Below are 27,056 nucleotides of genomic sequence, written 5' to 3'. Positions count from 1 at the left end.
ATTTGCAAGAGAGCTCCTTGGTACTCTCTGAGCTTGGTGGTTTTCTTAAGAGCGTGTCATTATCAAAACTAGGTAAACATAATCAATGCTGAGCACTGATGAGGTTACCTAGTTGGATAATGAAACGTCTCAAAAAAAAAATCACCCATCTCAGAGGGCACCAAGAAGCCCTCATTTCGACCCTGAGCTACAAATATTCTCCTTCATTGGTTAGTTGCAAGAGTTGGTTGAAAAGTTTAGGAATGGAAGAACAAAAAGGAGGTCTTGGCAGCGATAGGGATCGAGTCAGGACAAGGGGCCCATGTCTATTGATCAGATGTGCCGCTTTTCCCAAAGTTGCATACTTTTCCAGGAGGATACACAACCCCAGGAAAATTTTTTTGAAATAATTGAAAACACCTGTCGCTCTGGTTTTAGATTTTGGCAGTGTTTTGCTTTCCAAGCTTGTTTCTATTTAGTTTCTGAACCTTTCATTACCAGACTAGGTATCCTCAGTAAGATTTTCTTGTCCTATTAGCTTATAAATGTCTTCTGTGCCAGTTTGGTCAGTTGGTTGTGTGATTAGTTGTTCTTTGGAGCTATATTTAAATTCAGAGCAGCTGATTGGTTCTCGTTGATTGGTCGTCTGGTTTACTATTCTGACACACGACATTTATAGGTTTAGGAGAATAGGATAAAAAAATCCTGCTGATTATGTTACCTAATCTGGTAACAAAACTGTCAGAAACTAAATTGAAACAAACTCGGAGAGCAAACCTCTGCCAAAAAGTATTTTCCCCCAATTTGAGCACCCAGCTTGCTGGAAGCTCTTTTCTGCTTGGCATCTCTATGACTGAATTAAGAAAATGTGGAAGGAGGTGCAGACGACAGCCCTGCTGAGTTAGATCAATATTTCCCAATGTAGGGGGTTGTATGATGTGTGGATTTCAACTCCCAGAATTCCCCCTCCAGCATGCTAGCAAGGGAGTTGAAGTCCATCCCAATTAAAGCATGCTGGTAGGGGAATACTGGGAGCTGAAATCCACCTATCTTAATGTACTTGAAGCTGATAAATGCTGATCTATCAACTACTGTGTGGGAATTGGAGGAAAGGCATGTATAAAGCTAATATTTTTTTAGATTTTATCTTACGGTTTGATCCTTTGACTTCCTAGTATAATATCCTTAGAATTTCATTTCTCACCCAGACACACACAAAAAATAAAGATATCCATATTAATTATAAGAAAAATTCCATGGTCTGTTTTAGAATGGCACCTTTATTAATCAAATCACCAAATCATATGTAAGTTTTCAAGGTCTTTAGATCTCTAAATTAGACAGGATGAACTTGGGAGGTAATAAATTCTTCCGTCGGATAGACAATGGTTGCTCATCTCTGAGAAATGTGCATTTGCATCCTACATTAACAGATTTTGCACTGAGTAGGAAGAAGGAGTTACACTGGAACTGGTTTCATGTGCAAATAACAGCAGCATTAATTTTCTAAAATATATTCAATTGTGAGAAACATAAAAGATGCTAAACAGCACTGTGTTTTTGGCAACCAGTAGCATTGTTCTCACAGGTTTTCAATTTTCTAACCTGATCTTAGAAAACTCAGCTACGTTAACTTCACAAATTCAGTTTTACAAGGCAGCCAGGAAAGTTCTTTGCAACTGTAAGTAGCCTATTTCTTCAGGGAACGAGTAAAAAAAACCTGGTATCTCAGCTTGAAAAGACATATTCAGCAAGACATGGAAAAATTGACTGCCTGGAAAGTCTGTCAGAAAAGCCCTAAGAGAGTGGAAAATCACTTTTGGAAGAACAACATATAAGAAAGATGTGTTGAGAGTATTATAGGTTCCATGAGTGGGCAGTCAACATATTGATAGAATACAATTATTGGAGTTCATTATCTCAAAGTGCCCCTGTACCTTTTGAATTCAAGGATCCAATCGTCCATTTTGCCTTCTCTTCATATGATTCCTCATCACAACAGCGACTTTCTTGTGTGTTCATATATGAAGACCATATGAAAAGCACCATTTATTTTCAGGAAAAATACCCTCAGTTTACATCCAAATAAGCAATTCTCATACAGGGCAATCTTAAGATCTCTTACACTCCCCATGCCCACTGACAGCCATACTGTAGCTTGAAGTCTCATTCATGGAACGTAAAGGTACTTCTATTCCAAAGTGATGATGGCTGCATGGAGATACAGATTGGCTCACTTGTGGACTATACATGGTAGCTGAGATTTCTGCAGTAGAAAAAGAAAGATGTTCCCGTATTGTTGTCCACCTGGTGAGACACTTGCAGTACCTATGAAAAAAGAGAATGTATCAACTTATCACATTTATTTATAAGAACTATGGTGGTGCAGTGATTAGAATGCAATACTGCGGGCTACCATATTTTTCGGAGTATAAGATGCTCTGAAGTATAAGATGCACCTAGCTTTTGGTAGGAAAACAAGAGAAAAATATCTGCAGCAATTTGCCTCCTTGCAACAAACAGCGAACAGCGCAGACAATATACACTGTACTGTGATATTTCAGACTATACTTGTACAGATGCTGTTAAAATTGATGTGCTTTCTGGAAGTATAGTTATTCTCTGCTATTTAAAAGAATAGCACTTTTTAAAACAATAGCGCTGGGCCTCTTCAGATCAAGCATTTATTTTAAAAAGCTTCTTCATTTTGTTAAGTTGTCTAGAATAATAATAAAGCAGTCCTTAAAAAATAAGTTTAATAATTTGAACATTCTATGGGCATTTATAAATGTTGACCAGTGGTGGGTTCCAGATCCCGTTGCAAGCGCTACGGTGCATTGGGGCCCAGCGTCCACCACATGAATGCGCGCAGCACACGCATGCATCCTACCCTCCAGCAACACCTCCATGACGCTCCAGCTGCTTGGTGGAACATTGCGCAGGCGCCGTACGCACTGTGCATGTGTGCAGAAATGCTGAAGAGTTCAAATATATAGGTAAGGACAACGGGCAGGTGGGTGGGCCCTCCAGAGCACCGTACCAGAACGGTACCCGGTGCTCCGGGCAGGCACCAGTACACCTGACCGGGGCATACTGCCTGCAACCCACCACTGTTGTTGACTTACCTCCTTGCAGCAAACAGCCTGATTAGCACAAGAAAAAAAATCTGCCTCTGGCTCCCAGCAATTTGTCTCATGGAGCAAACAGCAAGTTTCACTTTCAATTTCTCCAGATCATCAGCTGTTTCAGGCTGCAGGGATTGCTATAGTCTATTGAAGCTATAGTCTATTGCTGCAAAGAGGTAAATTGCTGGAAGGCAGAGGCCAAAGGGTTGGGTGGGTGGGGCTACATTCAGTGTATAAGACGCACCCACATTTTCACCCTCTTTTGGGGGGGAAAGGTGCATCTTATACTCCAAAAATGCAGTACTTCTGCTTACTGCCGACTGCCAGCAGTTTGGCAGTTCGATTCTCACCAGCTCAAGGCTGACTCAGGTTTCCATCCTTATGAGGTTGGTAAAATGAGGACCCAGATTGTTGGGGGCAGTATACTGACTCTCTAAATTGTTGAGAGAGAACTGTAAAGCACCGTACAGCACTGTACGTCTAACTGCTATTGCTGTTTTGGAAGTTTTCCACAATACATAAATCAATTTCTAGAAAGAACAGTCAACCTGCACCTTCCAGAAGCATTGAATGATGGCACCTATAATTCCCAGTATAGGAAGGGATGATCTGGGGAGGAATATTATGATAGCTGCAATCCCTCATTACTGGAGGGAAGATTAGCCATTCTATCATGACCCAGAGACCATCTAGTGAGCTGTGCCACCAGGACACCTCCAGTTCTTTGTCCCCACCTGGACTGGGCCATCTTCTCCTGGAAAAACTCAGTGCAGAAAATCACAAGAATGGGACTGATGCAACTGTGGGCATAGCTGAGACAAATAGTAGCTTGGTACAAGTAGAAGAAGGTTGCTGAAGGAGCGGCTGTCAGATTAACCAGCTGCAGCACATGATAGGGTGTCCAGCAAATGAAGAAGGCCACGATGATTGTGAACGCCATGCGAGTCACCTTCTGGCTGCGGGCGGATGCCTTCCGATGCACACGGCGCATGGCACGGAATAGATGTTGCAGAGTCAAAGAATACAACACCGTAATGACCAGCAAAGGCAGGAGGAATGCTATGAAGGATTGATAGAGAGTGTACCAGTATACGCTATGGGGGCCTGGCAAGTCTATAAGGCAGATCTCCGTCTTGTTGTCCCAAAATATCCGGGTGTACAGCATAGCGGGAGTAGCCAGGATCAAGCTTCCAACCCATATGCCAACATTGATCATCGCTGTGCAACGCAAGTTCCGCCTCTGGGCAATGGTAGATGAGTACACCACGGCTACGTATCTGGAGAAGAGACATGAAGGCTCATCACTTATAGAAAACACAACTAAATATATACTACAAACATATAGATGGTATAAGAAAACTCATCCTTTGTGATTACCTGCATGCCTACATGCATTTTCTACAGGGCAGTTCATGAGACCAAAGTTGGAGATAGCAGAGAGTTGTAAGGGTTGAGAAACTGGTCTAGAGGCCTGCTTGAGTTCCGGATTCAATCTCTGATATTTTCAAATAAAGCTGGGGAAATGCTTATATAAAACCCTGGGGATTCGTTGTCTAGTTTTGAAATAGACAATTACCAGCCAAAACTTCCAAGAGAAAACAATGGTAATGTCAGCGTTTTCAAGTATCATGCAGAATTAAATCAGAGTCCAAGGCAAAACGATCCTTAAAGTTCCGATTTAATAAGTCAGACATCTTGGCACATCTGTGGAATCCCAATTCTGGAAGTTACTTAGGATTCCCACCCAGTTGAAAGTTCATGATCTTGTCCCCACACCCACAAATCCATCACATGGTCCAATCTTCTTCTTCCATGCTGGCATCTCCACCCGGCTGGTTCCGGTCAGGTGTCGAGGTGCAGAGACAAAGAATAACCTTGAGCTTCTAAAAAGACTTTTTTTGTTTTGAAAACAACACATTCCACCCCTTGCTATTCCCCCCCCCCTTAATGAAAAGGCATACTAAAGATGAAGCTAGAAGAGAGAGTGTGGCAGGCCAAAGATTCTTAAAGGAACCGCTGCAGGCCCGACAGGTAATTTTATTCTTCACTTTGCAAAGATGGTAGATCACGGAAACGCAGGTACAAGTGTACACACCCTAAATCACCAATGCATTTGCTTTATAATCTCTAGTGTCATTACCCATCTTTTCCTCATTGGCTTAGTAATCATGTAGTCACTACCTATCCAAAGTATCTAAAATGAATACATTATCTCCGCCCCTGATTACATATCCCACCACTCTAATTCTATCACCCCTGCCCTTATTTACAAATTACCTTTTATGATCCTAGTTTCTAGGGGTTGTCTCTACATTAACTATCATATCGGCACATTCTGGTTCAGGCTGGTTTTTAGCATAGCAGAGGCCTTCCTTATATACAATTCTAAAGCTTCAGCCTAGCTCATGAGATTAGAAACATATACAGTGTATTTTCCTCACAGGCCAGCATGTCTTCTTATAATTCTGTAAAAACAATACACTCTCTTTCCCACACCTGGAAATCTGGTAACAGTTCGCAATGATTAAACTGAGATGATGGTCCCACTTAGCAGCCCCCACCTCCCTGCATGTTTCCCTTCTTCTTCTGACACCGACTGCTCCTCTGAAAACTGTCAGAAACTTTCCCGTCAGCTCCCTTCCCCAAAACACATCATATTGAGGGTGCTAAAGAGCTTCAAGAACCACACGTTTGTGAAAATGTGATTTATGTTGCTGGTAAGACATGCCAGCATTCCCTAATTCTATTCCTCTCACCAGCAAGAACATTTCCTGTCTCCTCCACTTGGTTGCTGCCGAAGGACAGAGGAAGGTTGGCTAATGCTATGCAAGACTGACCTTCTGGAAGGACCTGATCCAAGATATACAGGTAGTCCTCAACTTATAACTATTTGTTTAGTGACCATTTCAGAGGTGGGTTCCTACCAGTTCGCACCTATTCGGTAGAACCAGTTCGTCAAATCTACCGAACCGGTTAGAAGAGGTTCCACCAGTGGACCCAGAAAGCAGGCCACACCTACAGAAGAGGTCCAAAATTTTTTAAAACCCACCACTGGTCCTTGGATATGATTATTCTACACTATCACGCTCATATTTATAAAACTCAGTGCCTCTGTGAAAGGTGAGGATGACTACTGTGTTTGTGGTGCAATCAGAACATTGCGTGTGTTGAAGTTGTTTTAACGCAAACCAAACATGCCTTTTAAAAAACAAGTTTACATCATATTCTTATGCATGCCTGTGCTGTGTGTGAGGTAATTTAAGGTGGTTCTGACAAGTGTCGTCGGCATCTTCATATCCGGTCACATGGGCGGCAAGCCACTCCCATCCAGTCACATGGGCGGCAAGCCACTCCCACAAAGGAGGCCACACCCACAGAGTAGGTTCGAACAATTTTTGAAACCCACCACTGGACCATTTGAAGCTACAGCAGCACTGAAAGAGTGATTTACAACCATTTCCTTATGACCATTGCAGTGTTCTCATGTCACATGATCAAAAATCCAGGCACTTGGCTGCTGGCATGTATTGATGATGGTTGCAGCATCTCTGGGCCATGTGATTCCCACTTGTGATCTTCCCGGCCTGCTTCCAACAAGCAAAGTCAACGTGGGGAGCTGGATTCCTTTAACCGGACCCGCTTCAAGGTGCTGGTCGTCACCTATAAAGCCCTACATGGCATCGGACCTGGGTACCTGAGAGACCGCCTCCTGCCGATTACCTCCCATAGACCGATTAGATCTCACGGGTTAGGTCTCCTCCGGATTCCATCTGCCAGCCAATGTCGGCTGGCGACTCCCCGGGGGAGAGCCTTCTCTGTTGCAGCTCCAGCCCTTTGGAATGACCTCCCCATGGAGATCCGGACCCTTACTACCCTCCCGGCCTTCCGCAAAGCCACCAAGTCCTGGCTGCTCCAGCAGGTCGGGGGGGGGGGGGGGGCTTGTGAAATATCCAGCCCCACGGTAACTGTGAATGTTGTGTATTTTAAAGTGTTGTTTTGTTTATTTATCCCCTTCCCTTGTTTATTGTAAGCCGCCCGGAGTCCTTCGGGAATGGGCGGCATACAAGACCAATAAACTCAACTCAACTCAACTCAAACTCAACAACTGCATGATTGACTTAACAACTATGGCAAAAAGGTTGTAAAATCAGCACCTTGCTTAGCAACAGAAATTCTGGTCTCAATTGTAGTTGATGGCAAGAGTCCTCAATTACCACCATTCGTTTAGCGAGCAAAATTATAACAGCACTGAAAAAAAGTGACTTATAACCATTCCTCACAGGTGGCTGCTGACTCCAGATGTTCTACCTCTCTGGGGGGAAAGGTTTGAGCCCCACCCACCCCACCCTCTTCCTTCCAACCTAGGTTAGCCCTTACCTGTCTATGCAGAGCAGAGTGATGATAGCCACACTGCTGAACTGGTTATTGAGATCAATAGTAGTTGCAGCCCAACACAGGAAGTCCCCGAATACCCAGCCTTGCTCCTGGAGAAGCTGGTGGATGATGAGAGGCATGCCAAGCAGGAAGAGAAGATCAGCCAAGGCCAAGTTCAGAATGTAGATGTCCGATACAACCTTCCGTTTGCAGCCCAGGACCACTGAGATCACCAGCCCATTGGCCAGGACACCCGAGGCACAGATGAAGGCATAGATGATGGGAAGCACTAAGGAAACTGCTGGACCCGGAGAGCTGTCATCCCCCTGGCTGCCCTCTGAATATGACTGCACCAGTTCACTGTGCTTCAGAGAGTGGTTGGCTACAAGTGGTGTAGGAGTTCCAGATGAAATGTTGACCCCAAGGGGAAAGTCACCGTTTCTGTTTAGCAAAACCCCCATGGCAAGGGACTTGGCAGTCAAGGTAGCTTCAGTATGGCCACTCAAAAGGAGCATGGGGAGGAGAAGATGTTTTTGGACCCCAAAAAAGACTTCATCTCTATTTAACTCTTACAAGTCATTCAGGCACAGCTTCAGAAACAGCAGCAAGGAATGTTTCCAAAAAGCGAATGTAGCCTGACTTTCTGATAGAAGCTTATATTTGTCCCGGAAGCTGGGATGTCCATCCTGTACCTCTGTCCCAGATCAGTACCTAGAGTTCTTGGAGGAGGAACTGTCGTGCTTCTTGCTTCCGTTCTTTTGGATGCTCGGGTATTCTCCCTTAGGAGGAAATCAAAGTCCCTGGGTTAGTTTCTTCCACATGAAATAAACAATAAAATATAAATGTATCAGCCAGAAACTCTTCTTGTGTCAGAGGAGAAGAGAAGGGAGAGGAGCTGAAGCAACTGGGTTGAATAGACAGTTCTGGAAACAAATTATTTTCCCAATTCCCAAAAGTTAACCAGCCTTTCCCAACCAAGTAACTTTCAGATGTGTGGGTTATAGCCATAATAGCAAAAGCAATAGCAGTTAGACTTATATACCGCTTCATAGGGCTTTCAGCCCTCTCTAAGCGGTTTACAGAGTCAGCATATCACCCCCACAGTCTGGGTCCTCATTTCACCCACCTCGGAAGGATGGAAGGCTGAGTCAACCTTGAGCCGGTGAGATTAGAACCGCTGAACTGCAGATAACAGTCAGCTGAAGTGGCCTGCAGTACTGCACCCTAACCACTGCCTTCCAACCAGCAGATGCATCAACCATGTTGGCTGAGGGCAATGGAGGTTGTAGTCCCATGCATCTATAGGGGTAGCTCCTAAGGACCAAGAGTACATTAAGGCTGCTATCCTTTTCTGGAACCTAACATTCATCACCATTATCAACCTGCATTTGCACTCAATATTAAAGCTGCAATTGATCCAGATGTTACACATGGACAAGCCCCAGGCAAAATATAACTCCAAGTTTCATACAATTGGGTAAATCCCTATTTCTCATTTCTGGCAACACCCCCAGTTGATTGAATGACTATTCCCAAAGTACAGGTAGTCTTTGACTTACAACCACAATTGAGCCCCAAATTTATGTTGTCATGCGAGAAATTTGTTAAGTGAGTTTTGCCCCCTTTTACGACTTTTCTTCCAGCAGTTGTTAAGTTAATAACACCGTTGTTAAGTGAATCTGGTTTCCCCATTGACTTTGCTTGTCAGAAGTTTGCAAAAGGGGATCACATGACCCTGGCAACGGTCATAAATATGAACCAGTTGTCAAGCATCTGGATGTAAAAATCGCATGACGATGGGTCATAAGTATGAAAAATGGTCTTAAGTCACTTTTTTCAGTGGCATTGTAACTGAATGGTCACTAAACAAACTGTTGTAAACTGAGGACTACCTGTATTTTACCCTTTTTTGTTTTGTTACTTTTTCTTGTTACATGTTTATTTGTTTAATAATACAGGTTTTCTTAAGTGTTTAACGTTGTTATTTTATTTATTGAACATTGTTAGTTCAAAAAATATCTTATGAATCATCAATTTAAAATTTTAACATGGTAAATATTAATTAATCTAACCCAGGGGCCAGCAAACCTAAAAACTCCAAGAGCCATTTGGACCCATTTCCCACAGAAAAGAAAACATCAAGAAACACAAAAGGTCCTAACCGGAAGCCCCCTGTTCAATTCTGGAGCTGACGGGAAGTTCAGTTCCCCCACCATAGAGTCTCCTCCTAGCGCGGCGTACTTTTTCCTCTACCTGTCATAACTGAAAGCCCTATCAATTGTGGAGACAACTGGAAAAGCCTCCCCTTGCCATAGAGTCTTCTCCTGGCCCACTGTGCTTCTCTTCCCCCCCCCCCCCGAAGCTCCTCTCAAAATTGTGGCGCTGACTGGTGACAGAGCCGCAGCAGAGGGAGGAAAGAGCCACATACGGCTCCAGAGCCGCAGTTTGCTGACCCCTGATCTAACCCATACAAACAAGCAAATTTTTTTAGGAATCCCCACAAGTTTTAAAGGTTGGGAAGGGTCTTTTGAGCAAAAAGGGATTAAGAAGCACTGATCTAAACACTAGATGGTGTTTGCTTTACATCTGTCCTCTAACAACTCAAGAGTTTCCCCACAACGCCCCTCCTCTCTTGAGAGATGTGGGGTTGGCAAAGAAGGAGAGACCCAAACTCCCACTGCTGACTTCCATGGTTGAGGAGGAGCCGAACCCAAGTCTCCCCAGTTCAGATGCAGCACCCCCATTCTGCTCCACAACCAAAAGCTCTTTTCTCCCCAGGAATCCCAGTCTGTTCAAAAGGCCCCATTCATCTCGACGGAAATGGCTCCTGAAATGTCTCCCTCCCTTGCTTGGGTTACCCCATAGCTGAAGTCTGAGAGCCGCCGCTGGTGCCTTGGGATGACAGAGGTTAGACGGGAGAATCGCTGCCGGACTTCTCCCTCCCTCCACAGTCACACATCTGGCGACGGCAGCTACAGCTGCCAGCAGGCGATCACAAGCCCCCTGCCCTGCCCCACTCCTGGCGGCGGGGCTGCTTAGGCGGGGCCAGAGACGGACGCTAAGCAAGGCGGGTGTCCCCGCCATTCCCACCCAGCAAAGCGGCCTCGCTCCGCTTTCCTTTCGGAAGAAGAGAGGCGCCGACGAAGACGACGACGCGCGTCCGCTCCCGCGAGGAATTATATCCCGCAGTAGCCGAGTCCTCCCTCCGAAATCTCCCGCCTTCTCTTGCCTTCCCTTCCCGGCTCCATCGCAGAGAATTTACCGCCGGCTCTCCGCCGCGCTGTCCCAAGAGCCGCTGTTGCTGCAGACACGGGTGGGCGCAACTGAGCGTGGGAAGGCGCAGAGCCTTCGGCCGGCTCTCCTGCTTCACCTGTGCGCGCCGTCATTCTCGCTCGCGGGGTTTTGCTGGCCCCCTGCTCCGAATTTGACTCCCCCCGTCTTTCTTCCCAGGACGGGGTGGGGTGGGGGATGATCTTCCTTGGCTGCCTTGGTTTTAATCATCATGCAGTCCCCGTCATGCCGTCTCTCTTTCCGCCCTCTCGGCTTCGTTTGAAAAAAGAATCGCGCGTTGTCCACCTTTGTGTGAAGCGCCAGCCTTCTAACACGCGGCATGCACACAGGAGCGAAGGGGAGGGGTCGCCTCGCCGCCCAGCCACGCCCAAACCCGCACCGGCAATTATGTGCGCGATCCTGAGCGACCATTAGGGGGCACCAAAGAGAATTCTTTTTTTTTTCTTTGCAGCCCTCTAAAGGTGCTTTGGAGTTCTGCAGGCCAGATGTGGAAACCTCTGGGGTGGGGGAGGAAGGGAGGCTGGATGGTCAGCCCAGGCTCCCCTGCCCTCCATTCCTGCTCCTTCTCTTTGACCATTCATTCTTCTTAGGGCAGCAAGGAAGATCAGCTGCATTGACCATCAGGGTGTGATCAGCCAGAGTGCCAAACCATGGCTTAAGGAACATTCTGTGTGTCCAAAGTCAAACTGTGGGGGAGATTGTGTAAGTAACTGTATGATCTTAAAATCTAGACATAACGATCCTTCAGGGGTGAACTTTGAATGTGTATGTTTGTTAGTTGCCTTTTCTTCTATCTCTGGTTCTACATTCTTAGTATCTTAAAGCAGAACAGCCTACTGCATTTACATAATTGGACGAAATGTAGGTGGTCTTCCAAAATAGCTTTCAAAACTTAGGCAATGCATCCACATAAGGAAAGTAGGAGTTGAAACAAGTTAATATCCTATCCTTCTACAAAATATATATAACTAGTTCAATAGAAGAGAATATTTATAGCTCAGGGTTAAACTGTGGGGTTCTTGGCACTGATTATGTTATCTAGTTTGGTAATGAAACGTTTGCAAGAAACCACCAAGAACCCCACAGTGACTATTCCAGAACAATTAGAGGTGAAACAATAGAAGGAACACAGAGCTGTGTTTAGCTTAAGGTCAGATTGGATGGCATTTGAGAGCCATGTTATAAAGCATACTGGGAATGACAGGACTAACATTGAAATGGGTTTTATTTTGGTGGGGTTAAGATAAAATTAGCTTATACAATGACTAAGGCAGTTTCCTAATACAGCAGTGTAAATAAAGTACAACCTTACTAATCGCTGATAGAAAAAACACCCACACTCCATTGTAAATTAAATACTGTTCTTTTCCACCTAATATTTTCTGGATGCTTCTCCTCACAGCGTTGTCAGTACCAGGAAGCACCCATGGCTTAATGCATTCTTTATTCCCCCTCTAACTGCACATACACATACTGTATTTGCACACCAGAAATGAGACCATGTGGTGGGTTTCTCTGAAACAGCTGCCAATCTGAATCATGTTTCCAATCTCCTCGCCTGCCAGAACTGTAGGAATTGCTTGTAATCATGGTTTGCTAAACCCCTAGTTGACTGGCAAGGGAGGAAGACCTCCTCCAAACTTTTGGTATTTTGTGATTGTGAAATATAGGTTCCCTGTGCTTGGTGTATGAGGTGGGGAGTGGGGTGATGGAGCTGGAGAGAACACAGAATCATGGGGTTGAAAGAAACCACAGAGGTCTTCTAGTCCGGTTCCACCACAAAACCGCGGACGACAAAATCGCGGTCGACGAAAGCGCGTATGTGACGTCATCACAGCGCGACGAAAAAGATCGAAAAATGTAAAAATAAAGCCAAAACCTTACCCTAACCCCCCCAAACCTAACCCTAACCCTTAACCTAACCCTAAACCTAACCCTAAACCTAACCCTTAACGTAACGAAAAACCTAACGCTAACCCTTAACCTAACGCTAAACGTAACGCTAACGCTCTAAACCTAACCTTAACCCTAACCCTTAACCTAACCCTAACCCTAACCCTTAACCTAACCCTTACCTTTATGTGAATCGGCTTGCTGTAATTTAATTTTTATTTCAATTTTTTTATCTTTTTTGTCGCGTTGTGATGACGTCACATACGCGATTTCGTCGTCCGCGCTTTTGTGGAACGCGCTTTTGACGGGTCACGTTCTAGTCCAGCCCTTGTTCAAGGAAGGAGACCTTAGATCATCCTGGCCAAATGATTATTTGGTCTATTTTGAAACCTCCAGTGATAGAACATCCACAAGTCTGGGAGGCAAGCTTTTCCACTGATTTCTCCTTATCGTAGGTTGGGTCTCTCCTTAACAATCTTCCACCAGTTGCTTCTTGTCCTGCCCTCAGGTGCTTTAGAGGAGAATAGGTCCATCTCCTCTGTGAGAGACCCTCAAGTACTCAAGTTATCATGCCCCCCCCAATCCTCCTCTTTGATAGGCTAGACATACCCAGTTCCCTCAATTGTTCATCATAAGATTTAGCCTCCAGACCTGTTATCAGTATCGCCCCACAAACTTAACTTTGATGCCTTAAAGCCCCCCCCCCCCCAAGATCTGCAGTTGAGTTGCACAGACATTGGTTTTTCTGTGGAACATGTTTTGATGCCAGCTGATAGGGGGGAAGCAGTGTTTGATCCAGGTCTCAGCAATGTTGAAGGACTCTAGTATGAAAACCCCTATTGTTAACAACAGGAAGGCTAAAACAAGGAGGACCCCATTTTTTAACCCCAATGGTCTTCACCCTTGTGCCATTCCTGAACATAAAAGATCTCACTCACACAAGTGGGATTTTCACATTTCTTTTTAATTTCACCAATGCCCTTTTGCTGTTCTTCTCACTTTTTGACCTTGCCCTGTGCTGCCACCGCTTCCATGGCCTTCCTCACGGTCTCTTCATCACCCAAGAACTGCATGGGCTTGGTAGGCTTCAGGTTGTCATCCAATTCGTACACAATGGGAATCCCAGTTGGAAGATTGAGTTCCATGATGGCCGCATCAGACATCCCTGTGCAGAAACAATGGAGCCAGGTCAGATAATCACCCGCAGAAGTCTTCTACACTGAAGTCAACAACAAGACCAAGCCAACTAACTACAGATAGGAACGAACTCCCCGTGGAGATTCGGACCCTCACCACCCTCCAATCCTTCCGCGCTGCTGTAAAGATCTGGCTGTCCTGGCTGGCCTGGGGTTAAGATTATAGCCCCACTCGAATGGTGTGATTGTTGCGTTTTTCTCTTTTAATATGCTGTATTGTTTATTGTTTGTTGTTTTCCCCTCCCTTTTGAATTGTGAGCCGCCCTGAGTCCCCTTAGGGAAAAGGGCGGCATACAAATAAAGGCAAAAGTAAAAAAAGTAAAAAGATAGTCCTCAACTTAAGACCACAATTGAGTCCAACATTTATTTATTTTTTAAATATTTTTTTAAATTTTTAATTTAAAACAAACACAACATCCTTCTTTACAAGCTATAGAAAGTGTATCAGTTGGTTACAAAAAGACTTTCGTGCATCTCTTCCACAGTCAACAAACATAATTCATATTAACTTAAGTATTTTAACTCAAATATTCCTACCTATCATCATCATCATATCTCCATTTTCATTTGACTATAATTGTTTAAGCGTCCTTCATCATAAAATATACCAAAATTTAATACATAACCACACACTGGCCTTTCAATTACTATTTCTAAAATCCTCCACTAACACTAAATTTTTTGTCACCAGCTTGAAGAACTTCTCTTGCTTCTTTCGGGGATTTTGCGATATCCCTGAGGTCAGCAAGACGTATTCTTCCTGTTCACCATCTCTTCAGGACGGTTTAGGTCCGCTTGGACCACCCAGTGGCAAAAGTATTGGCTGCGGTCTCAGAGCATCGAGACCGCTGGTCCATATTGTCGCAATGTTGGCTCCTCCTGGAGTCCAAAATTGATGTTGCTAAGCGACACAGCTATATCAATTTTGCCCCATTTTATGACCTTCCTTGACTCAATTGTTAAGTGAATCCCTGCAATGGCAGGGTTGTTAAGTGAATCTGCCCCTTGACTTTGCTCCTCAGAAGATCACAAGAGCGGATCACATCACTCTGGGACACTGCAGCAATCATAAATATGAGTCAGTTGCCATGCATCCAAATTTTTATCACATGAACATGGAGGTGTTGCAATGGCTGTAAGTGTGAAAAATGGTCATAAATCCCTTTTTTCAGTGCTATTATAACTTCAAACGGTCATTAAATGAACTGTAAGTCAAAGACTACTTGTAACTTTCTCCTTTCCATTTTAAATCTATAGATGAAGAAGGCTTGGTTGCAAGGAATTAAAAGTTTATTCTCTGTGGACCCAGTAAAGGAAGGGTGATGTTTGTTTGTTTTTTGCCTCTAGAAATGGCTCTTTCTCTCAAGAAATCCAGATTGGTTTCTGGAGGGGGGCGGGAATTCTTACAATAAAAAAAGAACTTACAAAAGAACTCCAGAATGCAGCCGCGCGAGCGATTGTGGGTGCACCTCGCTTCACCCACGTTACACCTATCCTCCGCGAGCTGCACTGGCTGCCTGTCGATCTCCGGGTGCGCTTCAAGGTGCTACTTATCACCTATAAAGCCCTTCATGGTAGTGGGCCTGGGTATTTGAGAGACCGCCTACTGCCAATTACCTCCACTAGACCGATACGATCGCATCGATTAGGCCTCCTCCGAATTCCATCTACTAGCCCAGTGATGGGCAACCTTTTTGGCGTGGTGTGTCAAAAATCGGCAAAAAACCGAGCATAACTCGCGTTGTGTGTCACTTCGACAAAAACATAATTTTGCGCAATTTATAGTTTAAACTACAAAAATGTATAATTGCAATATATAATTGTATTTAATAAACGAAAAACAAATTATTTAATATACCTGCTTAGTAACTTCTTTGTTCATCAGTCGATTTTGTATGTTGCCCTTGATATTATTGAACTTGTTTGGGGTGCCATGAACCAGGGCTGTGGAGTCGGCTGCTTCCAGCTCCACGTCCTCATCAACATGCCGCTCCAGCCCGCCCCAAGAGAACTCAGATATTCTCTTAATAATTGCATCTTTATTCTGCATATCGTGAAATAGAACTGGCGCACATCTTAGGAGAGTTTCTTTAATAAATTCTCCCTCATTAAGCGCTTTTGCATGCTGAGCTATGGAGTGAGCAATGCTCAAACTTGCAGAGTTTAAATTTGTAGAGCCTTTCATAAATAAACAGCGCACTGTTCCCGCGCTCCTCTCCTGCGGGTCCTCCCTCGCCGCGCTGATGACGTGTGTGCGCACGGCACGCACGCCTTACCAGCAGTCCCTGTGCTCAGAAAGGGGCGGCGGCGATACAGTAAGTGAGTGTGGGTGGGGGAGATCACACGTCCCGCCCCCCCCCGTTCCTCCAGCACAGATTCTTTCATCCTCGGCGGCCGTGCAGGAGCCGAGGATGAATCGCATGAAATCCTGTGCGTGTCACCCCAAATGGCTACGCGTGTCAGCACTGACACGCGTGTCATAGGTTCGCCATCACTGTACTAGCCAGTGCAAACTGGCAACTACCCGGAGGAGAGCCTTCTCGGTGGCTGCTCCGACCCTCTGGAACGAACTCCCCGTGGAGATTCGGACCCTCACCACCCTCCAGTCCTTCCGCGCCGCTTTAAAGATCTGGCTGTCCCGGCTGGCCTGGGGTTAAGATTCTAACCCCACTCGAATTGTGTGACTGTTGTGCTCTCTTTTAATATGTTGTATTGTTTCCATATTGGAATACTGTTTGTCTTTCCCCCCCCCCTCCCTTTTTGAATTGTGAGCCGCCCTGAGTCCCCCCAGGGAAAAGGGCGGCATACAAATAAAGGAAAAATCTAAATCTAAATCTAAATTTACAGTGGGTAACAGGACCAGATCAAACCGTAAAAGTAAGGAAAATGCAGTGATTAACCGTACAACACTTCAAAGCATTTATCACCATGATAAATGTCTTAATTCATGCAATAACTCATTTGAAGAGAGTTTGGTCCTAGGGCCCTTGTTGCCTCTGCAAATGTCAAGATAAACAAGCACGTCCTCTGCTATTATCTAAAACTAAATAAATGGTTTCCCAAGAGATAAAAATGCCTTTTATTCATATGATTGGATGGGTGAAGAACAGAGTAGTTCTTTTCACAGACACCCAATTTTCCATTTCTTCACACACTTTTATTAAATTCCTGATTGCTACCATATTTTCCCCAAAATAAGACAGGGTCTTGTTTTCTTTTAACCTCCTGAAATGAAAACTTGGTCTTATTTTCAGGGAGGTCTTATTATTTTTTAAAACAGAACTTTTTTATTTTTCTTTAAAAAAAACACAAATATGTCATCATTTGTCAGTCATTAAGACATTGAAGTACATTTTTTTTGTTGTGTGTGACCCTCCCTCCCTCCACCCCCCCACCCCCCCTCCTCCTTCCCCCCCCCGACTTCCCAGAACCCGTACACGGTATGGATTTTTAACTAACACAGTCTAAAATCTATTGAGAAAAAAGAAATAAAGAAATTAATGACATTCTAGATTGACCTTAGCTTCTTCTTACTGAACTGACTTTTGACAGTTTAAATCATTTCTGATCTTAAGCATAGGCTAACTGGAATTTCTTAGTCCCGTATTTATTATTAGGTCTTATTATTTTTGAGGTGCAGGAGGAGGCAAGCGTGGCCACCTTGTGGCTGCTGCTGTGATGCAATATTTTCGGAGGGGACTTATTTTCAAGGGAGGCCTTATTTCAGCGCATGCGCTCAAAAGCCTGATTGGGCTTATTATCAGGGGAAGTCTTATTTTTGGGGAAATGGGGTAAATTGCTACATGTCACAATAGGCCAGTGTCTAAACAGATTGCATCTTCACGTAGCTTGTTTTTAACTCCATCCCTCTCCGTCAGTTTGAGGTTATAAACCATTGAAAGCAATTCATTTGACAAGCAATTACAAAAGGACTCAACGAGGAGTACAATCTATGAACCAAGAAAGGCCAAAACCGGGCCGGAGGGTTCAGAGTGGGATGAGAGAAGCTTTTGGAGCAGCTAATAATTGGATGAAGTCATCACCCCAGAAGCAACGAGGAAACCCAAGCAGCCTCTTGTAGTTTTTGTTGGAACTATTTGCCCAGATAGAAGCAAAGGTGATAGATATTCCCTAGCTACTGTCCAGTAGTGGTCTGATGCTGGAGAAGACTCTTGAGAGTCCCTTGGACTGCAAGGAGATCAAATTATTCAATCCTAAAGGGAATCCACCCTGACTGTTCTTTGGAAGAACAGATACTGAAGCTGAAGCTCAAATACTTTAGCCACCTAATGAGAAAAGAGAGGTACTGTTGGGAGTATACTCCTAGTGTTGGGTAGGCAATATATATCTATATACAACAACAAATGGTCATCGTTGCTTTAAATGAGTGGATGTACTTAACAGCTGTAATTAACTTTACTATAAGAAGGAGTCAAGAGAACTCACTCTCTCTCTCTGCTTGTCCTATGCTTGATGACTTGATGACTGGAATGTGAACTGCGACTGTAGGCTATTGTTTGTTCTTTGAATTGTGTTTGGACTAATATCTACTATCACTGCTTTTGAAGCAATTATCAGTAGTAAAGCTACTTGTTTTTACTAGAAGTGTTTGAAACTCTATTCATGTGTTTCTACTAGCAACATTCTTTCTCTATAGCTGTACATTCAGCTGCGCTACTTTCTGTCTCCCAACGGAGATATCCCCTAACAGGTACATTGGGAAAGACCCTGATGTTGGGAAAGAGGGAAGGCAGAAGGAGAAGGGGACAGCAGAGGATGGGATGGTTAGATAGTGTCATCAATGCAATGAACATGAATTTGGGCAAACTCTGGGAGGCAGTGGAGGACAGGAGGGCCCTGGCGTGCTGTGGTCCATGGAGTCATGAAGCAACTCAACAACAGCAACAAATGGTGGTCAGGATTTCTGCAATCTAGATATGAGAATCCTTATGAAGCATCTCAGTAGCTACCAGTGAAGGACATTAGCAGAATTTTGGAAAGAATTGGAGCGCTCGTTTGAGCCAAAGCAAATGATGTCTCACCTCCCTCCTTATTTCTGAGAAGTACCTTTGCAACATTCACAACTTTGGAGATGTTAGGAGAACAGGGGCAGAAGTCGGGGGAGACCGAAATGCTATTAGTGAGAGCCAAGGATGAGAAAACCTCACAGCTGCCCTTTTAACTTTTAATTGGGAGGCAAAAACCTCCCAGCTGCCCTTTTAACTTTTGTAATGTGACACCAGACTGGAAATAGCAACACAACCTTCAGTGGACAGCGTGTCAAATTGTATTCAATTCATTTTGAACCACAACTCAGGCTTGGTAGCAGCTTTTCCAGGATCATTGCTACAGAAAGAGGGTGTTGATAGATGGAAGGGGAGGGGAAGGGGAGGAAGGAAGGAAGGAAGGAAGGAAGGAAGGAAGGAAGGAAGGAAGGAAGGAAGGTTTGAATCAGAGGTGGGCTGCACATACTTTAACAACCAGTTCACCGAAAATGTGAGTGTGCGCGCACGCCTGCTTCACAGTTGCATGCAACGCCTAAAACAAGGCTTTTTCGATGGGGGCAGCTTCCTGCACACCTGCTACGTCAGGCTGCGGGACGGGGCGAGCGAGCCGGAAAGCGAGATATCTAGGACCGGATAGCGTTGGCAGCCAGTGCTCAGAACTGCCAGTTCCGGTGAATCAGTCCAAACTGGCAGCAACCCCACCACTGGTTTGAATGCTAGAGTAGAGAGGATAAAAAAATAATCTTTCCACTGTGCCTTGTGATAAGTAAGTTTAGTAATTGGCCTTGTCCATCATGACAATCATTTTAAGGACAGACGTGGCAACTACTAGGTGAGAACTCCATGCCAGATGTGCTTGTTGGCTCTCAAGGCGTACTAATGGTGTATAACCATCATTCTGTTAAGCTGGTAAATACTGTGTTGCAGCAAAATGCTTCCTATAGAAGATCCTGCAGAAAGATTAGGATGGCCCAAGAAGGCAGACGTAAGTTATCAAGATTCAAGGAACCTAAGTACATATCGGAGAAGCCACAAATTTGATGCTCTGCCCATCTAAAGGTCACCTGTAAGTGATATACTCCTTTATGAAGTCCACACTCAGCTGTCCTTTGGTGCCCTGGCCTGACAGCAACTCTCTTAGGAAACCTGGTTGGTCGGTCCAGTCAACCAAAATTGCATAACTTAAAGTGCTGGGACCTAACTTGTATGACCCCCTATGGGGTCTACGTGTCCGAGCACCTTTTTCTCTCTCTTTTCAGTAGCTCCCTGATTCAGTTCAGTTTAGAAGAGCACGGGAAAGATTCGTCTTTGTGTATCATGCTAAGTCATGCTTTGCTTAGCAAACTACAGCTAGCTGGATCTGCGTGCTCATTAAACCTACCAATTCCCATAATGGCTCAACCGTGACTTGGTTGATCTGGAGGCCTTAGTAAAAGAGCTTGAAGTGAAATCAAAAGGTGCTTTTTTCCTAATCAAAATACTTAAATTCTTTTTGAAAAAATGAATGGACCTGGCTTAATGGCTTCTACTTCTCCACCCCCATCCAAAGAAAGACATTCCGTGAGGCAAGAGGGATGGAAAAATATATCAACATACATAATAGATGGATGATATGATTATGCACAGAGCTGGGTGATGCATGGTGGTCCTTACCTTCCAAGTGCTTGACAATCCCCCGGAGGCTGTTGCCATGGGCAGCAATGAGTACCCGGTTACCCTTTTTGATCATGGGTGCAATCTCATCATTCCAGAAGGGCAAGGCCCGGGCAATGGTATCTTTCAAGCTCTCGCAGGCTGGCAGTTCCCCAGGCTTCAGTCCTGCGTACCTTCGTTCCTGTGTGGTTCAAAAGACAGAAGACAATGGTTAGAGCTGAGAAGGGGGAGATTAGGAAGGTTTGGGTCTGCCTTGGAGATTGGGAATGAGTTCTTGGAGGAAAAGAGGGATGAGGAGTAAAGCAGCAATACATCGATTCTATTCTTTATTCTTGATCCTTCACTTTATGCGGAGTTTGATCTACTTCTTAAAATTGATGTTGTCGTGAAGAAAGTTGGAAGCATTATTTTTCTGCTACTCTTACTTTTTCATTTCTTTGTCTTTTTGCATCTTCTGCTTTTCTTGATCTTTTTGTTCTTATTTATCTTTTGTTTTTGGTTTTTTTGAATATATATATTTAAAATATACTGGTTTTCCTGTGTGTGTATATGTGTGTGTATATATATAAATGAAATATATGTATGTTGCATGTATGTATGAAAACCAATATATATATAAAGAGCTAAATGTGTTTCCCTGTCCGTTGTGTCTCTATATATGATTTTTATCTATCTATCTATCTATCTATCTATCTATCTATCTATCTATCTATCTATCTATCTATCTATCTATCTCGCTATCTCTCTATATCTGTCTGTCTGTCTGTCTGTCTCTCTATCTATAGAGAGAGGTGGGGGTGCAATGACTCAGTGGTTAAGAAGCTGAACTTGTCAGCTGGAAAGCTGAAAGCCCGAGTTTTAGACCCAAGTGCTCCATGACGGGGTGAGCTCCTATTCCTGCTCCATCTCCTTCCCACCTGGTAATTCTAAAACATGAAAATGTAAGTAGATAAATAGGTACCAATTCGGTAGGAAGGTAAATGCGTTCCATGTTTCATGATGTCTTGCTGGCTATATGACCATGGAAGTTTCTTTAGACAACGCTTCGCTCCCTGTGCTAAAAAACGGAGATGAGCATCATGCCCTGATGTCTCAGTGGGCAAAATGCACATTACAGCCTTCCTTAACTTGGTCACCCCAGCCAGTCATGGGTCATATTGGGGAACTTCCAATGTACTTCAAATCCTGGTCTGTCCATCTTAGTTTGGTACTTGAAACTATGGCACATGGTAGGTATTTTTTAGATATTGTTGAAAAATAGCACAATGAAATATCAGCGTAGGAGACTGTTGCACTTTCTGATTCTTAGTTTTTCCCCAATATGTGGAATGCATCTTTGGAAGGTGGGGGGGAAAAACATTTGCACTTGTGTGGGTATTTTGATGAACTACGGGGTAGCGAAATGCTGATGAATAGCAGAAAAAGCAAACTATTTGTGTGACATTTTAGAATAATATATTCTGGAGCATCAGAGAAACCACTTGATCTCTTCCGCTTCTTTTATTATGACTAATAGCATTTGAATAATTTCCAGACAGTTCCTTTGTTAGTCTTTTGTAGCAAAAATAATAAATATTCTTTGAGGATTAATTGGCTGATCCTTAAAACGTAACAGCTTAAAATTAACAAATGTCTTGGCATCAGCTCTCACACACTGAAAAGGGAAAGCTGTATCTTCAATACTGAATTATTAAATAAAGTAAAATTAATTAAATGGTTAAATTAAATTAAGACAGGTGTGAGGTCATAGATGTTTAATACTATCTATTTTAAAAATAGGATTTTTTAATCTTCTATCTGCTTTTTCCATTCTGTTTGCAATTACCTCTCTAGTTGGAGGTAAGGGCTATTGGGCTTTGCAAAGTAGCCTCTAAAGAACTAAAGAAGCATCCTTAACTGCTTGTAGACTAACTTTACATGTTTCATTAAATTACACCATGGTTTAATTGTGTTATGGCTTAGAAAACATGGTTGATGGTTTAGACTGATAAGTGAACCCAGAGCAATATGATTCATTCAAGTAACCACTGCAAATTATGCTGAAGTGTAGGGAAATTATATCTTAGTGCAATGAAGGAAACCTTTAGTGTTGGCCTTTAGATTCCCACCTCCTTTCGCTAGTCAAAATTCCAGGCAAAGCTGGATTGGAAATCATTTCCTCATTTAGATCACGACCTGTTAGATCACACAGATTAGGCCTCCTCCGAGTTCCATCCGCCAGTCAGTGTCGACTGGCAACTACGCGGAGGAGAGCCTTTTCAGTAGTAGCTCCGACCCTTTGGAACGATCTCCCTGTGGAGATTCGCACCCTCACCACCCTCCAGACCTTCCGCACAGCCCTCAAGATCTGGCTATCCCGTCAGGCCTGGGGATAAAGATTCTAATCCGTCCCCAACCGAATGATGAATGAATGTTGTGTTCTATTTTACTTATGTATTGTCTCATGTCTTGTCTTGTATTCCCCTCCCTATAAATTGTAAGCCGCCCTGAGTCCCCTCAGGGAAAAGGGCGGCCTATAAATAATAAACAAATCAAATCAAATCAAATCAAATTTAGCAAGGAGGAGCTAAGCTCAATGTAAAGAAGTAATCATTTTTTTTTACTCTTTTTTCCAATATATTTTAGACTGTTTTGTTAAAGATTTATACCGTGTATGGGTTTTGGGAAGTCGGGGGAGGGAAGGCTGGGGGGGGGGGGTTGGGGGGAGGGTAGGGGGTAGGGAGGTTTTACAAGGGGTGTTAGACTTTAATGTAATATGATTGCACATGTATACTGTTTTCTCTTATTTTTTCTTTATAACTACGATATGTTAAGTTTATTGTTGTGGAAGTATAAATACTATCAACATAGACTGGAGTTTGCTCAGAAGCGGAAATACATGAAAGGAAGAGTGGGAAATAGAGGGGAGATGGGAAGAGAGGGAGGGGAGAGGGGGGAAGATGAGGAGGATAAGGAGGAGTGGAATGTAGAGAGAAAGATGGGAAGAGAGGGATAGGAGAGAGGGTGAGGGGGGGAGGATGAGGATAGGGAGGAGTGGAATGTAGGGAGAGGAGAGGGAGAGGGGAAGGGGAAGTAGAGTGGGAAGGGATGATGGAGGGAAGATAGGAAGTAGGAGAGAGGTAGAAGAGGGAGGTGTATGGAGAGCAGAAGAGATAATAATGGGTTTTTATTTTATTTTTGGGGTGTTGATGACAAGAGGAACTGATGTGATCATTATTTGTTACTCTATGATACTGGCTACGTATAGTATACATGTGATTGTATGTTGTGAAAATGGAAATTAAAAAATATTTTTTTTAAAAGGAAATCATTTCCTCATGATTTAGGATTCTGTCTCAAACTTATTGCAGGTATTTCTTTTCTGCGGGTCCCAAACAATTCCCAGTGGTCTCAGTTCCATTTTTGAAAAATGACTGTAGAGCTGTGGGGGTGTAAGAAGGACCCTTACCTTTTACATAGAGAGCTAAGAATTGCCTAAGGTACTGTATTAAGGAAGTACTGTTGGGAAAGAGACTGGGGTGGGAGGAGGAGGAAGAGGACAAGGAAATAGATAAGAGGGGAAGGGGGAAGAGGAGGAAGAGGAGGAGAAGGGCATAACAGATCCCATATTCAAGATTCCTACTTCTTCATTCCTAATGTAAAAATATCAGAAAATGCTGGCTTCTTTGCTGGAGGGATCATCAGACAATCATCTCATCCCGCACTGATGAAGAATCTGAATTAATTACTCTGAAAATTGTCTTCCAGCAAGCCATGGTTTATTTACTAAACCTCACCCAGCTTAACTTCTCCCATAGCCCAGCAAGCCAAACCCATCCAAGCATATTATAGGTCAGAGGATTATCTGAAACCTTAGACGTTTTAATTTTTAAGGTGGAGTTTCCTTTGCAGAGCCTCCCCCCCCCTCCTGTGTTCCTTGCACAGTATTCAACCCAGATGGAAGATCTTTAATGCAGGGACATAAGGAGGTTTTCCTTTAAATACGTTGTTAACAGCCGATAAGCTTTTTGCTACTCACATTTCCAATATTCCTCCCCCCAAAAAACAAGGCAGCAAAACAGCTTTTCCCTCCCTTCAATATAACTTATTCCGCACATCCTTGTTGAGAATTAGATGAAGGAAGGAAGACTGAGAGTCAAGGTCACCCTTGACCCTCAAGCTTCCTACAAATGAGGTACAGGTAGTCCTCGCGACAGTTCATTTAGTGACCAGTCAAAGCTACGACATTGGAAAGTGACTTGTGAACGTTTTTTTTCACCCTTATGATCACGGGATCAAAATTCAGATACTTGGCAATTGGTTCATACTTATGACCATTGCTATGCCCCAAGGTCATGCGATCCCTTTTTGCAGCCTTTTGACAAGCAAAGTCAACGGGGAAGCCAGGTTTGCTTAACGAGCAGGTTACTAATTTATCAACGCCAATGATTCACTTAAGAACCGAGGCAAGAAAGGGCGAAAAACGAGGCAAACCACAGCCTTACAAATGTCTCGCTTAACAAGAGACAGCCTGGACTCGTCATAAGTCTAGGACTACCTACCTATATTTGAATCCACATCTCCACAGCCTTATTGACAGCCCCAATGCCCACCGCCTGTTAGTCCTCTGTCAAACGTTGCGCGGCCACTGACCTTGCTGATGACTTTATAAAAAGGGTGGCTTTCATCCATGGGGGGAGGTGGAATGTCATAAGATCGCCTCCAGATTTTGACCTGCTCTTCCCCATGCTTGGCTGCGGTCTCAGCCTTGTTGAGGCCTGTCAGACCCCCGTAGTGCCGCTCGTTCAGGCGCCAGGTGCGTATGACAGGAACCCACATCTGGTCGCAGCCATCCATGATGTACCAGAGGGTGCGGATGGCTCGCTTCAGTACCGAGGTGTAGAAACAATCAAACTCATAGCCTGCTTCCTTGATGGCCTGGGCTCCCCGCTTGGCCTCCTCCTTCCCCTTTTCACTCAGCTCAGCATCGAACCAGCCGCAGAAACGGTTCTCCTGGTTCCAAGTACTCTCGCCGTGGCGCACAATCACGAGGCGGTGGGTTGGCATTGTTCTGGAGGAAACAAACACCGTCGGCCTCAGCAAGGAGCCAGCACCGAAGGACGAATTTGGCTGCTGCCTGGAGCTACCCACACCGAGAATGACAGTTTTGATGCTATTTATACAGGTCTTCTGCTCTGCCCTGCCCATCTCTCCCCTCCTGACCAAGCAGCTCCATCTTCGGAGCCATTCATGCTGACGGAAGGGCAGCTCTCCCATTCTGGCTAAAGCTTCCTGATTAAAAATAGCAAGAAGATAACTTCTTCTCCTGAGTAGGCCAGAAATAGCAGAAGACTTGGCAGAGGCTAAGAAGTTTCTGATCAGAGGCCTCTGGCTACAAATGAAAGATAGAAACGGGATGGTGAGAACTTCATCACCACCCCCAGCTCTGTGAGCAATTGGGAACTGCCAGGAATCTCCCCTTTCTTAACTGCCACTTTATCACCCAGGCTTAGGAGCCAAGCAGAAAGGCCCATGGGGGATGAACGGAGAGTTTATGTCTTGTTTCTTCCCTTTCAAATGTTTCTCTTCTCATCCAAAAAGCTCAGTTCTCAGAGGAAGAACTGAACTGATGAACAAAACTGAAGAAGTTTCCTGGATGCGAAGCAAAACGTTTTGAAGGAAAAAAGACCAAGAAAGTCCAGTTGCCTTTTGAAAAAGCCCCTTTGGGAAGTCCTTTTCCCCCCCCTCTTGCACCATGATTCCTGTAAGATCTTCCACATTAAGAAGGATCCATGGCCCAAATAAAAGTTTAAAGAATTTTAGGCAGAAAATCAAAGGCAGGAAGTTATTAAAAATCTTAGCTGCTCTTCTTTCTTATTGCTTACTTCCAGTGACGTGCAGTCAGGGGAGGCAGGAGAGGCAGAGCCTCACCACTGTCATCATGAAAAGAAAACAAAATTTAAAAGGAAAAAGGCTGAGGTAGTTGCTGCCAGAGTCACAGTGGATGACTCTGCTTAGTGCAGTGATGGCGAACCTATGACACGCGTGTCAGTGCTGACACACGTAGCCATTTGGGGTGACACGCACAGGATTTCATGCGATTCATCCTCGGCTCCTGCACGGCTGCCGAGGATGAAAGAATCTGTGCTGGAGGAACGGGGGGGGGGCGGGACATGTGATCTCCCCCGCCCACACTCACTTACTGTATCGCCGCCGCCCCTTTCTGAGCGCAGGGGCTGCTGGTAAGGCGTGCGTGCCGTGCGCTCACATGTCATCAGCGCGGCGAGGGAGGACCCGCAGGAGAGGAGCGCGGGAACAGTGCGCGCCTCTCTCCAGTCAGGCCGGCACAGAGAGTCTACTCCTGGGACAGTCGGTTACGACCGCACCACAGCAGGGAACAGCGAGTGCCAACGGGAACTGTGAGCGCCATTATACATTTTTGTAGTTTAAACTATAAATTGCGCAAAATTATGTTTTTGTTGAAGTGACACACAACGCGAGTTATGCTCGATTTTTTGCCGATTTTTGACACACCACGCCAAAAAGGTTGCCCATCACTG

General features: G+C 44.4%; 2 protein-coding genes across 2 annotated transcripts; both read right to left on the bottom strand.

Moving 5' to 3' along the window:
- Nucleotides 1-1,322: 1,322 nt before the first annotated feature.
- On the bottom strand, nt 1,323-11,053 carry LOC106545144 (melanin-concentrating hormone receptor 1). The gene is made up of 4 exons (XM_014061603.2): nt 10,741-11,053; nt 7,482-8,257; nt 3,839-4,381; nt 1,323-2,307 (listed from the first exon to the last, which is right to left on the bottom strand). Exons 2-4 carry the CDS (start codon nt 7,991-7,993, stop codon nt 2,091-2,093), a joined length of 1,272 nt encoding a protein of 423 aa, XP_013917078.2. The 5' UTR covers nt 7,994-8,257; nt 10,741-11,053; the 3' UTR covers nt 1,323-2,090.
- A 2,552-nt stretch (nt 11,054-13,605) lies between these two features.
- On the bottom strand, nt 13,606-25,658 carry PGAM2 (phosphoglycerate mutase 2). Its single transcript, XM_087706254.1, has 3 exons — nt 25,150-25,658; nt 20,518-20,698; nt 13,606-13,827 (listed from the first exon to the last, which is right to left on the bottom strand). Exons 1-3 carry the CDS (start codon nt 25,561-25,563, stop codon nt 13,658-13,660), a joined length of 765 nt encoding a protein of 254 aa, XP_087562380.1. The 5' UTR covers nt 25,564-25,658; the 3' UTR covers nt 13,606-13,657.
- Nucleotides 25,659-27,056: the final 1,398 nt, after the last annotated feature.

This window comes from Thamnophis sirtalis, unplaced genomic scaffold (genome assembly GCF_051295495.1).
Source record: "Thamnophis sirtalis isolate CommonGarterSnake01/CBP01778 unplaced genomic scaffold, rThaSir2_p1.2 scaffold_2, whole genome shotgun sequence".
NCBI lineage: Eukaryota > Metazoa > Chordata > Lepidosauria > Squamata > Natricidae > Thamnophis > Thamnophis sirtalis.
This window is presented reverse-complemented; position numbering and strand designations above follow the sequence as displayed.